General features: G+C 36.1%; 1 protein-coding gene across 2 annotated transcripts in view; it reads left to right on the top strand.

The window, feature by feature from the left end:
- The window catches only part of GOLM2 (golgi membrane protein 2), a 119059-nt gene that overhangs the window by 55902 nt on the left and 44044 nt on the right, over positions 1 to 19113 (top strand). For both annotated transcript variants that reach the window (XM_081112426.1, XM_081112425.1), the window contains exons 3-8: positions 1990 to 2092; positions 3863 to 3953; positions 8537 to 8681; positions 9764 to 9844; positions 12641 to 12739; positions 13695 to 13865. In XM_081112426.1, the coding sequence (XP_080968552.1) occupies positions 1990 to 2092; positions 3863 to 3953; positions 8537 to 8681; positions 9764 to 9844; positions 12641 to 12739; positions 13695 to 13865 (690 nt within the window). The remainder of the gene's footprint in view (positions 1 to 1989; positions 2093 to 3862; positions 3954 to 8536; positions 8682 to 9763; positions 9845 to 12640; positions 12740 to 13694; positions 13866 to 19113) is intronic.

Raw genomic sequence — 19113 nt, 5'->3', positions numbered from 1 at the left:
CAACATATTGTATACCTTAAACTTACACAGTATTATATCTCAATTAAAATTTTTTTAAATAAATAAAAATATAGCTTGAATACATAAACATATTTATTAAATACAAGCATTTCATGTGAATCATTTATTTTTCATACCTGATTATTATATTATGCAATAACTATTATTATGCATATTGTTAAACTTTTTTATATACCTCAGCAAATATTCATGTGACTTCAAAATTTTTATTGTCATTGCTAAATATAATCTTTGATATATTTTCTATTTTAGTCTATTTTTTACATTATATTTCTATGTAATTATATTATAAATATAAGTTTAATTCTGCCTTTTATTGTTGACACTATTATAGATGTCCTTCCTTTACCCACCTCCACCCAGCCCCTACCCCCAATTCCTCTGGCCATCACCACACTGTTGACTCTGTCCGTCGGTTGTGTATATACATCTGCCTTTTGGTGTGCGGTATGAAGTTCCAACCAGCTGAGCCACCGAGCCAGGGCTATTTCTGCTTTTTAAGAACTTATATCCCAAACAATTTTGGAGTGCCTTTAAAGTACTAAGACTAATTCTATAAACCTTTATAAAAGGTAGATGTTTTATTATAACTATAATATTGGTACATTATGGGTAGACATTATATTTTAGTCTTAAGAGATGTTGCTTATACAGAGTAGAACTCTGTTCTTATTTTTAAAAATTAAGACTTTGTTAACTACTACTTTTGCTTAACTACTAAGGCTGTTAACTAATTTTTAATCACCTAAGAACATGGCATTCCTCTGGTGACCTCTTAGTTGTGGGGTCAGATGAAGGAAAGGCTCTAGAATGTGGGCCACTTATTAGGGATAAATGTTTACAAAAGAGCAGATGCCCAGCTTTTAATTTGCTTTACAGCTCATTTCATATCATTCGTTATAACTAAAACTTTTAGCCGTAGCCCAGAAATTATGAGCTTTGAAATAGATTTTGGTATGTGTGGACCTAGCATCAGTAGCAGAACTAGATGAGATCTAAAGTGATTAACACCTAAGTTGGAAGTCAAATGTGATTTAAAATGAAAAAGAAAACTTGAATTTTGTACCCATAGCAAACATCTAAAAAATACTATTTTCTCACCTACTTTTATTTATTTTTTATTGATGAGAGAGAGAGAGAGAGAGAGAGAGAGAGAGAGAGAGAGAGAAAGAGAGAGAGAGAAAGAGAGAGAGAGAGAAAGAGAGAGAGAGAGAGAGAGAGAGAAAGAGAGAGAGAGAGAGAGAGAGAGAGAGAGAGAGAGAGAGAGAGAGAGAGAGATTGCCTTTCGAACATGCCCCACCAGGGATCAAACCCACAACTTCGTTATGTGCCCTGACCTGGAATTGAACCCGCCACCTTTTCGTGTTCAGGAAGACACTCCATTCAGCTGAGCCACACAGGCCAGAGCTTTCTGCTTACTTTTATAAAGCAGGTTTAAAGGGGTAGGTAGATATTTTTTGGTACTGTTTTCTCAGCTTGTATGTCTACATAATGTGAAAAGATGTGTAATTTTTTAATATTTCTGATTAATGTGAAAACCACTGAGGCTATCTTGTTTTAAAAATAAATTTTACTTGCCCTTGCATGTGTTATAAAAGGCAATTACTGGGCTGCTAATTATATAATTTAACTGAATAAAGAAAATGAAAAGGCCCTAACTGGTTTGGATAAAGTGTCGGCCTGTTGACTGAAGGGTTCCAGGTTCGATTCTGGTCAAGGGCATATACCTTGGTTGCGGGCACATCCCCAGTAGAGGGCATGCAGGAGGCAGCTGATGGATGTTTCTCTCTCATCAATATTTCTAACTCTATATTCCTCTCCCTTCCTCTCTGTAAAAAATCAATAAAATCTATTAAAAAAAAAAGAAAATGAAAAGTATATTTAATTTTTAAAAATCCCATAACTTCTCACTAGGACTCATTGAAGTGAGTAAACTTTATTCCTTTGATTCTTACCTTATGTGGCTAGAGCAACTTGCTGAGCTTCGTCAGGAATTTCTTCGACAAGAAGACCAGCTTCAGGACTATCGGAAGAACAATACTTACCTTGTGAAGAGGTTAGAATATGAGAGGTAAGGTGCTACAAATATTTATGAATCTATGTAATATCTGTCCAACTTTTGGACAATTCATTTTTTCCTTTCTGGCTTCTGTTTTTCTTCTCTTCTTTTGTTTTCTTAGGTCATTTAAATTCATTTTCTATTCTCTTTCTATTGCCTCTCTGAAGTCTATACTCTCTTATTTTTATACTAGAGGCCCAGTGCACGAAATTTGTGCAGGAGGGTGTCCCTTAGCTCGGCCTGCACATTCTCACAATCCAGGACTGCTGGCTCCTAACCGCTCACCTGCCTGCCTGCCTGACCACCCTTAACCACTCACCTGCCTGCCTGATCGCCCCTAACCACTCACCTACCAGCCTGATCTCCCCTAACCACTCACATACCAGCCTGATCACCCCCTAACTGCTCCCCTGCCAGCCCGATTGCCCTCAACTACCCTCCCTTGCAGGCCTGGTCACCCCCAACTGCCCTCCCCTGCTGGCCTAGTCACCCCCAACTGCCCTCCCCTGCTGGCCTAGTCACCCCCAACTGCCCTCCCCTGCAGGCCTGGTCGCCCCCAACTGCCCTCCTCTGCAGGCTTAGTTGCCCCCAACTGCATTACCCTGCTGGCCTGATCGCCCCCAACTGCCCTCCCCTGCTGGCCTGATCACCCACAACTGCCCTCCCCTGCCGGCCATCTTGTGGCGGCATGAGGGTGTCGCGTGATGGTGCGAGGACCACTTAGGCTTTTATTAGAATAGCTAGATGTTTCCCCATAGCTCCTCCAACATTGGCTTTTATAATTCTAATTTATTTTTGCAAGTACAGGAATAATGTAACACCATAAATACACATAAGAAATTTAATTTGCATTTTAATGGTGAAAGTTAACATTTTCCTCTATATTAACTATTTGTTTCTTTTTGCATAAACATTCTATTCATATCCTTTGACTACTGTGCAGTAGAAATTCACAGTCTTTATCTATTTTATTCCTTTACATTTTTTCTTGAAAATAAGTATACAGTAGGTCCTCGGGTTACATCGGAGATCCGTTCCTACGGTGCGATGTAATGCGATTTTTGCCCTAAATCGGAACCCACCTAATAAGCACCTACGTCACTCACATGGAGCACATGCACAGCAGTAATGAAGTGAAACAGTAAAAAAATTTAAAAGAAAGATAACAATTCCTGACCTTTACTTGTGGTAAATAAATAATAAAAAACATAAAGCACATACATACATACGTCGAAATGACAGAACTTTTTTTTTATAAATAAATGGGAGATGGCAATGTAACCACGAAACGACGTACGTCGAGTCCGACGTAACCCGAGGACTGTCTGTATCTTATCTTGCTCTTCTTACTTTTATTATTGTGTTAAAGTACTAACTCTTGGATGAATCACTTGCTGCAACTCCTATTAACACTTATAATTCTGTTTTTTCTCAACTATTACTATATTTTGGTCTCACAGTTTTCTCCTTTATATTGTTTTTCTCTTCTGTGATTGAAGTTGGCTTTGACAATTGTTTTTTTTAATAAAAGGAATTTTTAAAAATAAACCTTTATCTTTCTGATTTTTAAATTAGCTTTATCAGTATTTTTAATCCTCTATTAAAGGTTCAAATATTTTAAGAATCTTGACTGAGCTATATTTATGTCTGCTCTTTGTCCTTCCTTGCCTACTCTCCTGCTAACTGAATGCTTCGTCTTTGTAAATGTAAGATTTCAACTTCTAGACTTTGAGAATCCAGTCCCAGATAATATAATCTAAAATAAATGACTTTGTAATTTAGTTTTCAGTGTGGACAACAAATCAAAGAATTAAGAGCACAGCATGAAGAAAATATTAAGAAGTTAGCAGACCAGTTTTTGCAGGAACAAAAGGTAAATTAAAAAAGATACTTAAATCAAAATATATTCTTGTTATAAATATTGTAATTTAGAAATTAAAATCTGTACTTTTGTCATAAAACATTGTATTTTTTAAGTATTCTGGACTGCTTAATTCTAAAAATGACCTGCAGTGGCTTTATTGCTGAGTAAATTAGATATTTACATAACCATAACTCTTAAAATTAATTTTGAGCTAAATATCTCTTATTTGGTTTTTTTAAATCCTCACCTGAGGATATGCTTATTGATATATTTTTTTACAGAATAGTTTATTTTTAGAGAGAGAGGAACAGAGAAGAGAGAGACATTCATGTGAGAGCATAACATTGATTGGCTGTCTCCTGCATGCCCCCCCCCCCCTACCAGGGATTGAGCCTGCACCCTGGGCATGTGTCCTGACTGGGAAGTGAACCAGCAACCCCTTGGTTCATGGGACAACACCCAACCAACTGAGCTACACCATACAGGGCTAAAAATAGTTTTTGCTGTTAATGTATTTCTCAGATTGTAAAGTGCAAAACATTTTACAGAAAAATCAATTACTTCCTATTTTATGCTTTTTAGAACAAGAAAAAAAATTGAGAAACTTTCCCCTTAATTATAAATCTCTGTTACTCTGAATTCCTTTTTTAAAATATAGAAATGAAACACTACTTGGATTCATATTCTAGAGGTAGAAAATTATTTTATTAATTTATCCATTTTCAGTTGATATATATTACAAAGGCCCTGCTTTTGTAATGGAGGGAATTTGTCTAAAGATTAGGACATTCATTGTTTTCCACCTTGTAATCTCATCTAAGTAACAATAGTTTGTATAAAGTCTTGTGATTTAATGTAAAGAGAGGTTGAACAGTGAAAAATATTTATCTTGCTCTTTGGTAACATCTTCTATAAGGACTAGAAGTTAAGGAAACCAGATTTTCATTCTTAGCTGTTTCACTGTTTTACAGCATGATACTGAGGGCATCGTTTTTTCTGTATTTCATTTTTTGAATCTACAAAGTGAAACAGCTGCTGCCTGTCTGCAGTCTACCTTCAAGAGATGTGAGGATAGATTACTGGAAATGGCAGGCCTGAGTAGAGACATTGAAAACAAGCAGAAGGTATTATTGAGATATTCAATAGAGGAGCATAGTAGAACACAGAAGGAAGGGGAAGGGAGGTTGCTGTTGCATTTGTTCTATTAGAAGCCCATATCAATAATAGGGTAAGCCCTGGCCAGTGTGGTTCAGTTGGTTGGGTGTCGTCCCATGCACTGAAAGGTTGCCAGTTCAATTACAATACAGGTCAGAGCACATGCCCAAGTTTTGGGATCGATCTTAGCTGGGGTGCGTGCAGGAGGCAGCTGATCAAAGTTTCTCACACTGATATTTCTCTCTCCCTCTCTCCCTCTCTCCTTCTCGCCCTTTCTTTCTCTCTAAAAATCAATTAAAAAATCTTATTTTAAAAAATTGGATAAGTTTGCCATCTTCTGTTCTTCCAAGAAGCACAGATGAGAAGTTTACTCTTTTTTTCAGGCAAGTGTAGTTCTCTCTGTTCTTCTATACTGGACTATTTTTATATTATTAATTAACTAACATACTCTTCAATAATTTGTTGCCGTTATCCTGCCCTGAATGGAACAGGTGGGGAGGAGGGAGATTCTTAGAGACTCCTTTCTAGGGTAACACAGTAGCCCTTACCCTTTAGCCAGCTGCCTAATTCTACTCCCCATTCTTTATTCCCTGTTCTGCAACTACTATAGCAAGGTGATTCTGTGAGTTTTGGGGTTTTTTTTTTTTTTTTCTTTCAGAGGAGCAAATTCAGTGTAAACTGTATGGAACAAGTATAAGTTGTATTCAGGGATTTTTTTTTTTTAACCAAATAATTTAGAAGTTACTCTGGAGAAGGAGCAAATTCAGTACAACCTGCTTTCTGTTTTCATTCTATCCATAGGAAAAGTGGTTATTACATTTAAAAATGGTTGAAAAATCAAAAGACTATTTTATGATGGGAAAATTATAAGAAATTCACATTTTCATGTCTATAAATATATATTCTGGTATCAAGTCATACTTAATTGTTTACTGCTTTCATGCTACAAAGGAAGAGAAATTGTTGTAGACCAGAGGAGACTAAGGAGACCTGAAGACTTAAATGCAATGTAGTATCCCTGGATGGGATCCTGGAACAGAAAAAGGACTTAGTGGAAAAAGTGGTGAAATCTAAATAAAGTCTGGAGTTTGGTTAGTAGTATACTAATGTTAGTTTCTTAGTTTGCAAATGTGCCATGCTAATATAAGATGTTAACATTAAAGGAAATTAAGTGAGGGTTAATTAGTTTTCTGTGAAGTTAAAGTTATTTCAGAATAAAAAGTTTATTTAAAAAGCAATTAGGTGCCCCTTCTCCAAATTATCAGCATTGCACTTAGGAAACACTTTTATTTGAAGGCAAGGGAGGGCGGATGGGTGGAAGGTAATCAACCATGGATTATGCGTGTATGTATATATGCATAACCCATGGACACAGACAATAGGTCTGGGGCAGGGGCAAGGGGCCCGGGGTCAGACTGGAGGGGATCAATGAGAGGAAAATGAATGAATAAAGAAAGAAAACAAAACACTCTTATTTTCTAAGAATATTTAATATTGCCCGGCCAGTGTGGTTCAGTAGTTGAGTGTCGACCCATGAACCAGGAGGTCACAGTTTGATTCCTAGTCAGGGCACATGCCTGGGTTGTGGGCATGCCAGTAGGGGGCATGCAGAAGGCAGCTAATCAATGATTCTCTCTCATCATTTATGTTTCTATCTCTCTCTCCCTCTCCCTTCCTCTCTTGGAAATCAATAAAAACATATTTTAAAAAAGAATATTTAGTCCTAGCTGGTTTGCTCCGTGGTTAGAGCGTTAACCCACAGATTGAAGGGTCTTAGGTTCAATTCCAGTCAAGGGCACATACCTCAGTTGCAGGCTCAATCCCCAACACCTCTCGTGGGGACATGTGGGAGAGGCAACCAATCAATGTGTCACATTGATGTCTCTCCGCCTCCCTTCCACTCTTTCTAAATAATGGAAAAAATATCCTTGGGTGAGGATTAACAACAACAAAAAGTTACAGTCATTAATAATACATCAAAGTGGCATTGTTAACTATTTTAAATGGAAAAGTGTTTTTGAACAGTAGTTCATTGATTTTTAAGTTTTGTTTAATATTGTTTGTTTTATTCACATCTACAATGAAGTGGAATACTGTAAAAATAGCCTATGATATAACATTATAGCGAAAATACAGAGATGCAGGATAGATGCTCAGGTTGTACCTCACTGATTTTCTCACCTGTCTTTCATGCTGACATGTACAAAAATTTCAGTTTATCATCTCACTCATCAACAATTAAGCTCTGAGATTTGGCTATTGTTTACAAGTTCCCAGATGTGGGAGTGAGAAAGACTGTCATTTGAATTCATTCTCCACAATTCTCTAGCTTTGTAACCTTGGATAAGCTCCTTAACTTCTTTAAGCCTCAGTTTTGTTTTTCCTCAGAGTATTTATTTGTCTCTGCTAAGAGGATAAATTTGAAAGCAATTTGTAAACTATGAAGCACAGTACAAATGTTTGTTGTTGATTTTATCTGCTGATTTTTACTGGAATTGTCCAAGTAACTTTTTTCTTTATTTTGACAAGTTCTTATAATTTGGCTCTTGTAGTTCTAGATTTCCTGCAGATTTTTAAGTGCTATTGTTTTTTTATAACATTACTTAATGATGACATTGCATAGTGCTTTAGAGTTGACCAACCATGTATAAATGCATTAAATATTAAGTGTAAGGACCTATATGGCAACTCAAGCATATCTACTTGATCTTTGTGTCTCCCAATTTTCTACTTGAGGCAGTTCAATATAAAAGAGAAAACTGGTTCACCAATAGAATTGAGTCAGGTCTAACTATATACCCAAAGATTCAAGTTTCCAAGGAGATGATATATTTAGGAGCAGTTTGGAAGGAGCACTGACCTGGTGTATTGGTATGCCATTACTTCTTATGCTTTGGTGGTCAGTGCACTTGGGAAGAAATTGCCCTGTTTACCACCCTTGCTGTTTCTACTTGGGGGGAAAAAACCTGACAATGTCAGTAGCCATTTATCACACTTGAGGGTCACCTGTGTGCCAATCTCCTGCTGTCTGTCATCCTGCTGGATTATAACATTTGCCTATAAAGAACCCACCCTGCCCACAGCACCCAGGACAGAGCTTAACTGTATGCCTCCCACAGTAACCTACAATGCTTGGCAAGACTCTCTTCTTGCAGAATCACTCTTTTAGCATAGCCAAAGAGAATTACCTCTGTCTAACATTTTAGGCCATTTACTACAATTAGAGACTTTAAAATGTATTGGTTCTTCTTTGACTTCGTATCAGGTATAAAAATTGAACAGAAAATAACATTATATCCCCCATCTCCAAGTGTTTGAAATTTAGACCCAGAGTATAGGTTTCAGAAAATGAACTGTTTCAGAACATTTAGTTAATAGTCAATGATGTAACATTGTTAGCTGAAAATATTTACTGTTACTAAATCTTTATCTAACAGCAAGAGGCCCACAAGTTGGAATTAAAAGGTGGAAATGAATTGGGTATAAACAATCATGCAGTACCTAAAAATGTTCCAAAAGTAGGTGAGAAGGCCGAAGAGAAGAATGAAGAACCCTCAAACAACCATATTGCACATGGGAAAGGTATTATAGTTATTTTGTTTTGTGTTAATAAGATATTGACTTTTCTCATTTTGAGGTTAACATTTTCAATCATAAAGGATATTGTTTGATTTTAGTTCAGTTATGATTAGGTATCTATATTGTTTCAAATTTAGATCCTTTGACTGAGAAAAATTAGTAAGTTATTTTAGAATCACTTGCCCTAACTGGTTTGGCTCAGTGGATAGAGCGTCGGCCTGCAGACTGAAAGGTCCCAGGTTCGATTCCAGTCAAGGGCATGTACCTTGGTTGCGGGCACATCCCCAGTAGGAGGTGTGCAGGAGGCAGCTGATCGATGTTTCTAACTCTCTATCCCTCTCCCTTCCTCTCTGTAAAAAATCAATAAAATATATTTTTTTTAAAAAAATAGAATTACAACTATGTCCAAAGCAAGATATAAAGATACTAGAGGCCCAGTGCATGAAATTCGTGCACAGGAGGTGGGGGTCCCCTCAGCCTGGCTTGCACCCTCTCCAATCTGGGACTCCTTGGGGGATGTCCGACTGCCTCTCGCAATCCAGGACTGCTGGCTCCTAACCACTCGCCTGCCTGCCTGCCTGATCGCCCCTAACCCCTCTCCCTGGCTGCCTGATTGCCCCTAACCGCCTCTGCCTCGCCCTGCACCCAGAACCCAGGATTCCCTCCTCCAGGTGGTCACAGGCAACTGGGACCCGGGCTTCCCCTCCCTCTGGCCAGCCGCAGGCACCCAGGACACCGGCCGGCTTTGCCTGGGCTGGCCGCAACCATAGGTGCCCAGGACTGTGGAGTGGGTGGCTTATCCCTCTCTCTCGGGCCACAGGCACAGGTACAGCCACTGGCACCCAGGACCGCGGGGCAGGCGGCTTGTCCCTCTCCTGGGCCGTAGCCTGGCTGGTCCCCATTCCTCTCTCCCCAGTGTTGAGTGTCTGAGCCTTTACAGCATGATGACCATTTGCATATTAGCTCTTCATTGTATAGGATTTGGTTAGTGTAGCTTATTGCTTTAGAAACTATTACCTTCCTTCAAAACAGTTTTAATTTATGTAAAGAAAAATATAGAATTATATCTTTTGATACTTGGGCAGAACAAATCAAACCAGGTGGTGATGCAGGAATGCCTGGAATAGAGGAGAATGACCTTGCAAAAGTTGAAGAACTTCCCATTGGTAAGTAAAAGTTAGTAGAGTATTTAACTAAAGTGACCATATTATTTTTCATGTGACCCTATTCTCTTTTTGAGTAACACTTGAGAAAATTCACAGATATCTGTATGATTTATACTTTCAGTTAATTAACCACCCATAAAGTACTTTTTTTTGCCTTAATAAGAATCAACCATATTTGAACCTTTCTTTTTTGACTCAAGAGTTATTGTTCATGACATTTATGCTATATTAGAGCCATTTATGTTTACTAAAAGTATATATGGCTTGTTTCTTTCATACTAAATGCTCCCAGATTGCTGTGATGTTGGTGTGCTTTAATATGGCATAGCAATATACTTATATAGGTTTTTAGAACTTGCCTTGTCCTTTCAGTTAATTACCTCAAACTTTAAATAGTTTATTCACTGTTTTCTTTCTTTTATTTTTGTTAATCCTCACCAGAGGATATTGTTTCCATTGACTTTTAGAGAGAGTGGAAGGGAGGAGGAGAGACAGAGAGAGGAACATTGATGTGAGAGAGACAATCGATTGGTTGCCTCCTGCACACATGTAGGCTGGGGCCAGGAATCAAGCCTGCAGCCAAGGTACTTGCCCTTGACCCAAATTGAATCTGCGACCCTCCAGTACGCAGGCCGAAGGGTCACAGTCGATTCGGGTCAAGAGCAAGTACCTTTCTAACTGCTGGGAAAACTGGCTAGGTGGGTGACTTTTTTTATGGCCACTTCTGCTCAGTGCATATCTCTTTCTTCATTAATGTGTCTGTTTCTTATCTATTGCCATTTGAAGTCTGTGTCACTGCTGCTTTCCTAGTCCCATTCATGATTGGTTTTTTTGCATGTCTGCTTTTCATGCCATTTCTATGTTTCTTGGCTATCATAGGCATCCCTCCCTGCCGACTCCAATTTATGGTAGAAAATTGAAAGTAATAGCATGTCTGTGGTTATTCATGGCTGTTTTTATTCCTTTCAATCTTGGTGATTACTTCTGTGGTTAGAACTTACTGTATGTGGCTGAAGTTGTTGAGTGTTTGAGGTCCAAATGAAGTACTGGGTTTTTTATTTGTATCCTTTTGTTATCTTCTCAAATTCTTTCATGTCTGTTTTCTTTTGGGTTATCAGTCATAGTATACTCCCCTAAAATAAAGGTAAGGACAAGAGCAATAACGCGAGTTTAAAAATATGGAGTTAGAATGAGCATGATTTGTTTGTAAGGCAATGAAGTTATCTAGTGATTCTTAAGGTGTGGTACTTGGATCAGCAGTATCAGCATTACCTAGGAACTTCTTAGAAATTCAAATTCTTGAAATAGAGCTCAGCAGTGTGTGTTTTAACAAGCCCTCCAAGTGGTTTTTGATCTATGCTAAAGTTTTAGAACCACTAGCTAGACATTAATTAAGGAAATGTTGAAAGCAAAGACCATGTATTCTTCTCAATTTCTGCAGCACTTACTCTATTCCTAGACTTACTGAGTTTTAGATTGATTAATCTCTTTTACATTGCCCTTAAAAGGTTTATTTATTGTTCATATTACATTTGCTTCAGGTTAGATGACTGTCTTTGCAGTTCTCCTTCAAGCATTGTCCCCTTTCATTATTTCAAGCCACCGTCTTCATATGTAGCCTGCTAAGTTGTAGCACAAAGGGAAGACAGATTGTAGGTGATATGTACAGATTTAATCACCATACTTGGAAGTGTCACCCACAGTCACCTACATTCTCATGGTCAGAACCCAGTCCTGTGGCCCCTCACCATAAGGAAGGCTGATCTTCCTCTGTTTCCAGGAAAAATATAATGAAATATGATCACATAGCATTGTCTCTGCCACACCAAAGTCTTAGAAGAATAAAATGTGCCACTAACCATATCTTATAGATGGACTTTTCTATTTTTTTTCTTTATCTCTTTTTCTTCTCTGTAGTTTCTTTGCTCTCTTCCTTTATATCATGTTACGCTGCGCCAGAATATAGTGTAATTAGTGGTGGTGAATGAAAAGATATCTCTTTCCCTGTTGCCTTCATTTCTTAAGGGAAAAGAAAGTCCCTACCATAGTATAAGTATGTACATCTTTGTAGTAAGCCCTTGGTACAACTTAAAATTTCCCTCTTCAAAAAATAAATCTCAACTTCTTATTTATATTTAGTTTTTATTTAAATGTGAGCAACTTAGAATAGCATATTTTTATTGCTTCGCCTAATCCAGTGGTTCTCAACCTTCTGGCCCTTTAAATACAGTTCCTCATGTTGTGACCCAACCATAAAATTATTTTCGTTGCTACTTCATAACTGTAATGTTGCTACTGTTATGAATAGTAATGTAAATATCTGATATGCAGGATGGTCTTAGGCGACCCCTGTGAAAGGGTCATTCGACCGCCAAAGGGGTCGCGACCCACAGGTTGAGAACCGCTGGCCTAATCTATAAATGTCAACCTTTATTGATTCTATCTATATAAAAAGGTATCACTATATCTGAAAGGATTTTTTTACTTATTCATTCATCAACTCTTTAGTTGAGCTCCGCTTATATGACAGGCACTCTTCTAAATGTTGGGAATATAGTGGAAAATAAGATAGAGTTCCTACTGTCTTTTATTCTGGTCAGATTTACTAGTATTGATCACCAAAATTTGTGATGGGTAGTACAATGTATCAATTAGTAGCCACAAATTATATGCCAACTACAAGGATTACAGAATTAGGATAAGCATCATAGGATTAGTGCAATGTAAATGTATGGTGGTTGGTTTTTAGAAATCATAAAATCAATGGGAATAATATGGATCTATTTTTTCTTTTAGTTTTAAAGAAACCCCCTATTTCTATTTCTCAATATGGTAGTCATCAAGCAATCTCCCATCATCCAACTGGACAACCTCTCTCTCCTAATATGGTTCCAGGTATGAAGTCTTATTCTTAAATTTTTACATGAAAACTAATTTCTTGGTCATATATTGTTATGTAGTGAATAAAACATGTCATTTAAAAGCATAGTGAAGTAATTTTCTTCTAGTTAATGTTATATATTTTCAAATGACTGATAAAAGCTCAGGGAAGTGATCATTTAAAAAATGCACGTTATCTAAAAGATTCCTAAAAGCAGAAGAATTATTTGTTTTGCCACTCTGGACTATATTCCCTTTCATCTCTGTTGTTATATATGTATGTATTTACCTTCTTCAAAATGTGTTTAAATTTATCTCACAGAGTCCTTCTATAAATTACTAGATTCACCTATTTTTAAACTCTCTATACTTATGAATATTTCTGTTTTCTGAATACCTATTTGATTTTACAGAAATGGTCTCCTAAAATGAGAATTGATATGATTAAAATTAATTATAAGGATCTAAATCAAGGCTTTGGTGAGGAAAATAGGGGGGTGGGGGAAAGAAAGGTTATATCCAGGAGAATACTAATAAGAAAAAGTCAACAATTAATAGTCAAGAATAGCTGCTGTAGATGAAAATGACTTAGAGTTTGGAACTTTTAAAAGCCTTACTGGATTTTGGAGATTTCTGACAACAATATATAGTTTAGAGGGAGGAAAAGAGTCATCCAACCTGTATCATTGTCATTTTAATTTTTCAGTTTCTACTACATATCCCTTTGGTGAATAGGTTTTATAATCAATATGGGAGGTGCACATGGAGACTGATTAGCAAACTGCACACAGCTAGAATCACATCGGTTGTAAGATTTGGTTGAAGGAATTATAATCAATCTTAAAAAAAAAAAAAAAAGGCTACCTAAGTACCCAATGTCAGACAACAATGTGCCTTAGCTTTTCTAAAGCAGGTCTTGTGAAATTCTCCTGCAAAATAATGACTTTAAGTTGATGTTTTTCTATCATAGATTCTCATGTAAATCATAATGGAAACCCTGGAACTTCAAAACAGAACCCTCCCAATCTTCTTCAGCGTTTAATTCCAGGCCCAAACTTGGAGAGTGAACCCAGAATTCAAGGTGATACACTGAAGCAGGCTCCCAAGGATAGAGCCGGTGATTTCCATAAGTTAAAGCAAAGTAAGAATGAGTTGATAAATATTATGCTGAAAGAGTTCTTTGAATACAGTTTTTGTTTACAAGGCTCAATTAAGGTCTTTATTACTATAATCTCTAACTAATGACTAATGATATAGTAAAGCCATATACATATAAACAGAAAGTATAATGGTGGTAAAATTTAAAAGTAAAGCAAGTTTTAAATGGATAGAGATCTTAAAGAAGAGTTTTAAAAGCTCGTTCGCCAGTGTTCAATAATAAATTTCAGGTGAGTTCAATTTTTTTAAATTCTATTAGTTCTTATTACTAAAATTTTTTTTGAGAAGTGAGAAAAGATACATTTTACTAGGCTAGTGAGTGAAAACTTTGATTATAAGGAACAGAATATAAATAGTTTTGAAAAATTAATTCTGGGGGAAATATAGACCTGGGGAGACTGCCATAGTGGATGTTTCTTACTGCTTTCTTTTTCATTCCCTCCAGTTGCAATTTACTTCATTTAGGTTTTAGGAGAGAAGTGAAAGAAACTGAATATATTCATAGTACTATGTAATAAAGTATAACTGCTTAATTGTTTCAGAGTTACTGATTTTGATAAAAGGATAATACCACAAAAAGTTCTGGTAGTAGAGAGAATTTGGGGCAGGACAGTGTCTCTTAAACCATATAACACAGTTCCCTTAAACTATACTTTTTTTATTTCCTCTGCTGATTTCAAGGCTTTTTCCCTTCAACTTCTGAACAGACAGAATGTCTAAAAGCTCCAATTTGTCTTTGTTAGCTTTTTATGATGGCTTCTATGTTCAGAGCAGTGTTTAGGCAGCTATTCGTACACAGGTTGCTTATAAAATGAGAACTGCACAGTGTTATATTTTTTGTAATCTATTCAAGATATTTTTATTGGTCTTATGACAGTTATTTATATTTCAGCATCTATATCAACATATAGTTTGCATGCATTCAGTTGACTTTTCTTCCTTGTTACTTAAAAGCATATTTGGGTATCTTGACTAAAGTAATATGTGAAAAACATTTTTATTTATAAGAATGTAGCTAGTATTATATGAAATGCTGAAAGGTATTCTTTCAGAAGAGGAAGAAGAAAAGGGGTAAAGATAAAAATTATGAACAACAAATACATATCTATCAACAAGTGAATCTAAAAATCAAGTTAATAAAAAATCTGATGAACAGAGTAAACTGGTGAATAAATAGAATAATAGAATCAGGGGCATAGAAAGGGAGTGGACTGACAATTCTCAGGAGGGAAAGGGGGGGGGCTGTGGGAAGAGACTGGACAAAAATCGTACACCTATGGATGAGAACAGTGGGGTAAGGGCAGAGGGTGGGGTGGGAACTGGGTGGAGGGGAGCTATGGGGGAAAAAAGAGGAACAATTGTAATAATCTGAACAATAAAGGTTTATTTAAAAAAAAGAATGTAGCTAGTATTTTAAAACAGTGAAAAAATATTTCCTCAAAATTTTGTTAGAATATTGCCTCAAAACTTTTATCTCAACAAAAAGAGGTTTAGAGTAAGGGCATAACTAAATAAAATATCTTAATTTGATTACTTAAGATTTCTTTCTAAACTTATAGTTCATTCCATAAAATGTTTTATTTGCCTTACATGTAGTTTGTTTGCTTTTACCAATCTTTAGTCAAAGAATGTGATTGGAAAGTAATTGCCAGAAAATGATCACTCTGTACAACTTATTTTTAAAAGAATCTAAACTCTTGCCCGACTGTTGTGGCTCAGTGGTTGAGCCTTGAACTATGAACCAAGTGGTATGGTTCATATTCCTGACAGGGCACATGCCCAGGTTGTGGGCTCAATCTCCAGTAGGGGGCATGCAGGAGGGAGCTGATCAATTATTCTCTCTCATCATTGATGTTTCTATTCTCTCTCTCCCTCTCTCTTCCTCTCTGAAATCAATAAAAATATATTTTTATAAAAAACACTCCAAATTATTTTCATTGTATATATTTCAGTACAAATATTATTTTGAGAGTTAAAATTAAGGTGAGCACTATTTTGTGATTTACTTTGACATTATTTCATACATAATTTTAACCTATCAAATAGTTACATAGTTGTAATTTTAAATGTATTTGTGTACTCACACACATATACATATATCCTGTTGTGTTTAGGCAATAATAGTAGTTTTCATTTAGCTCTAGTCTTTTATTGATTATATTATTTTGTATTCTCTCAGGTTGTAATAACTATGAATATCTTTTTTCAAAGTACTTAATGCTTCTCCTACTTTGGGTGTTCCTTTAAAAGTGTAGTCCCCAAACTGAAATTAATAGTTCAAAGTACTTGACCAGCTTTCTAGCTCCTGTTACATATTGTCAGAGTGTTCTCTAGGACAGTTTCACAGTGTCAGTGGAGATATTTACATTTATTTCACTATGGCTTGACCACATTTGCTTTTTAACGCTTTTATAAGGTATTTAGAATATGTTCCTTAAAGATGTTTTGATAAGCATTTATTTTCTAGCAACCTGTTCGTTTTTGTGAGGAATTTTATTGTAATTATTTCTGAGTATGCAACTGTGCCTCACTTTTGACCACTTAGCACGGTATCTTTGTAAATTGATTCTATATCTTTGTATCAAATCTTTATAAATAATTCAGATCTTCAGATACTGACTTTTTATAATTTGCCTTTATCATAGTTTTCCACTTTAGTTGCCTTTCTTGGTATGAGACTTTATTCTCTTTTGTCATGCAAAAGTTTTTTTAATTAAAAATAATTTTTAAATTATTATAAAATCCACCAAAATGTTTGATTCAGTGGCACTCAGTACATTCACAGTGTTGTACAATCATCACAGCTGTCTAGTTCCAGAACATTTTCATCACCCTGAAAGAAACCTCTACCCATTAAACAGTCACTTTCTATTTTCTCTTACCAGTAGTTTGTGGCAACTTTCTAATCTGCTTTCTGACTCTGTTAATTCACCTGTTCTGGATATTTCATATATAGGGAATCATACAATATGTAGACTTTGTGTATGGCTTCTTTCACTTAGCATACTGTTTTCAAGTTTCAGCCATGTTGTTTCTTTTTATAGCTGAATAGTATTCAATATGAATATTATTGTATGAATACATTTTGTTTATTGTTCACCCATTGATGTACATTTGAATTGTTTCTACTGTTCGGCTATTGTCAGTAGTGCTACCGCTGGTATGGACATTCCTTTACAAGTTTTTGTTGAACACCTGTTTTCAGTTCTTTCAAGTATATACCTGACCTAAATGTGAAATTGCTAGGTCATGTACTAATTCTATGTTTACCTATATAAGAGCTGCCAAACTATTTTCCACTGCAGCTGCACCATTTTAGAATCCCACCAGCAATGCATGAGCATTTCCATTTCTCCACATCCTTGTCAACACTCATTGTTTTCCTTTTTTTTTTTCTTTTAACTATTGCCATCCTAGTGGGTGTGAACTGGTATCTCACTGTAATTTTCATTTTCATTTTCCCAATGACTAATGACATTGAGCATCTTTTTCATATACTTGTTTGCCATTTGTATATCCTCTTTGGAGAAATGTCTCTTCAGGTCCTTTACCCATTTTTAAATTGGGTTGTTTGTTCACTTTTAAGTGTTCTTTATACATTCTAGATAAAAGACCCTCATCAGATATATGATTTGCAAATATTTTTGCCCATTCTGTGTGTTGTCTTTTCACTCTGATAGTGTCCTTTGATACAGAAAGTATTTTAATTTTGAAGTCCAGTTTATCTATTTTTTCTTTTGTTCATGCTTTTGGTGTCATATCTAAGAAACCTATGCCAAATCAAAGGTCTGGAAGATTTCCTGCTGTTTTCTTCAAAGAGCTTTCTCGTTTTAGCTTTTATGTGTAGATTTTTTACCTATTTTAAATTACTTTTTATATGGTGTGAGTTAAGGGTGCAACTTTCTTCTTCTGCAGGGTATTTTCCAAGCACTATTTGTTAAAGAAAGTCTTCTTTTCTCCATTGAACAGTCTTGGCATTCTTGTAAAAAATCAGTTGACCTCAGATGTTTGGGTTAATTCTGTACTCTCAATTCTGTTCCATTCAGACCAGATGACAGAACCACACTGTTTAGATTACTGTAACTTTGTAGTAATTTTTGAAATCAGGAAGTGTGAGTTTTTCAACTTTGTCCTCCTTTATAACATATTTTGACTACTTGGGATCTCTTAAAATTCCAAGTGAATTTTAAGATCATTTGTTTATTTTTACTAAAAAGGCAGCTGGGATTTTAATAGGAATTGCATTGAATCTGTAGATTACTTTGGAGTGTACTCTCATCTAAACAATATTAAGTTTTCCAGTCCATGGAAAATGGGATGCTTTCCACTTATGTAGGGCATCTTTCATTTCTTTTAGCAATGTCTGATAGTTTTCAGTTTGTAAGTCTTATGCCTTCTTAGTTAAATTTATTCCTAAGCACTTTATTCATTTTGATGTTATTATAAATCAAATTTTCTTAATTTCCTTTGTAGATTGTTCATTGCTAATGCATAGAATATGACTGATTTTTTTTTAAAGGATAACTTTTTTTAAAAAATTCTTTATCGTTTAAAGTATTGCATATGTCTCCTTTTCCCCCATTGACCTCTCCCTGGCTGTTACCACACCCCCAGAACATGCCCTTACCCCCCTGCTCTCTGTGTTCATGGGTTATGCTTGTATGCATTCATACAGGTCCTTTGGTTGACCTCTTGTCCCCCCTCCCCTGTCTTCTTTCTGAGGTTGGACAGCGTGTTCGATGCTTCTATGTCTCTGGATCTATTTTGTTCATCAGTTTACATTGTTCATTATATTCCGCAAATAAGTGAGATCATGTGATATTTATCTTTCTCCGGTTGGCTTAATTTGCTTAGCATAATGCTCTCCAGGTCCATTCATGCTGTTGCAAATAGTAAACGTTCCTTCTCTTTTACAGCAGAGTAGTATTCCATTGTGTAGATGTACCACAGTTTTGTAATCCACTTATCTGCTGATGGGCACTTAGGCTGTTTCCAAATCTTAGCTATTGTAAATTGTGCTGCTGTGAACATAGGGGTGCATATATCCTTTCTGATTGGTGTTTCTGATTTCTTGGTATATATTCCCAGAAGTGGGATTACTGAGTCAAATGGGAGTTCCATTTTTTATTTATTGAGGAGACTCCATACTGTTTTCCACAGTGGCTGCACCAGTCTACATTCCCACCAGCATTGCACGAGGATTCCTTTTTTTCCACATCCTCACTGGCACT

This window comes from Myotis nattereri, assembly GCF_964212035.1.
Source record: "Myotis nattereri genome assembly, chromosome: 1".
In the NCBI taxonomy this organism is placed as follows: Eukaryota; Metazoa; Chordata; class Mammalia; order Chiroptera; family Vespertilionidae; genus Myotis; species Myotis nattereri.
This window is presented reverse-complemented; position numbering and strand designations above follow the sequence as displayed.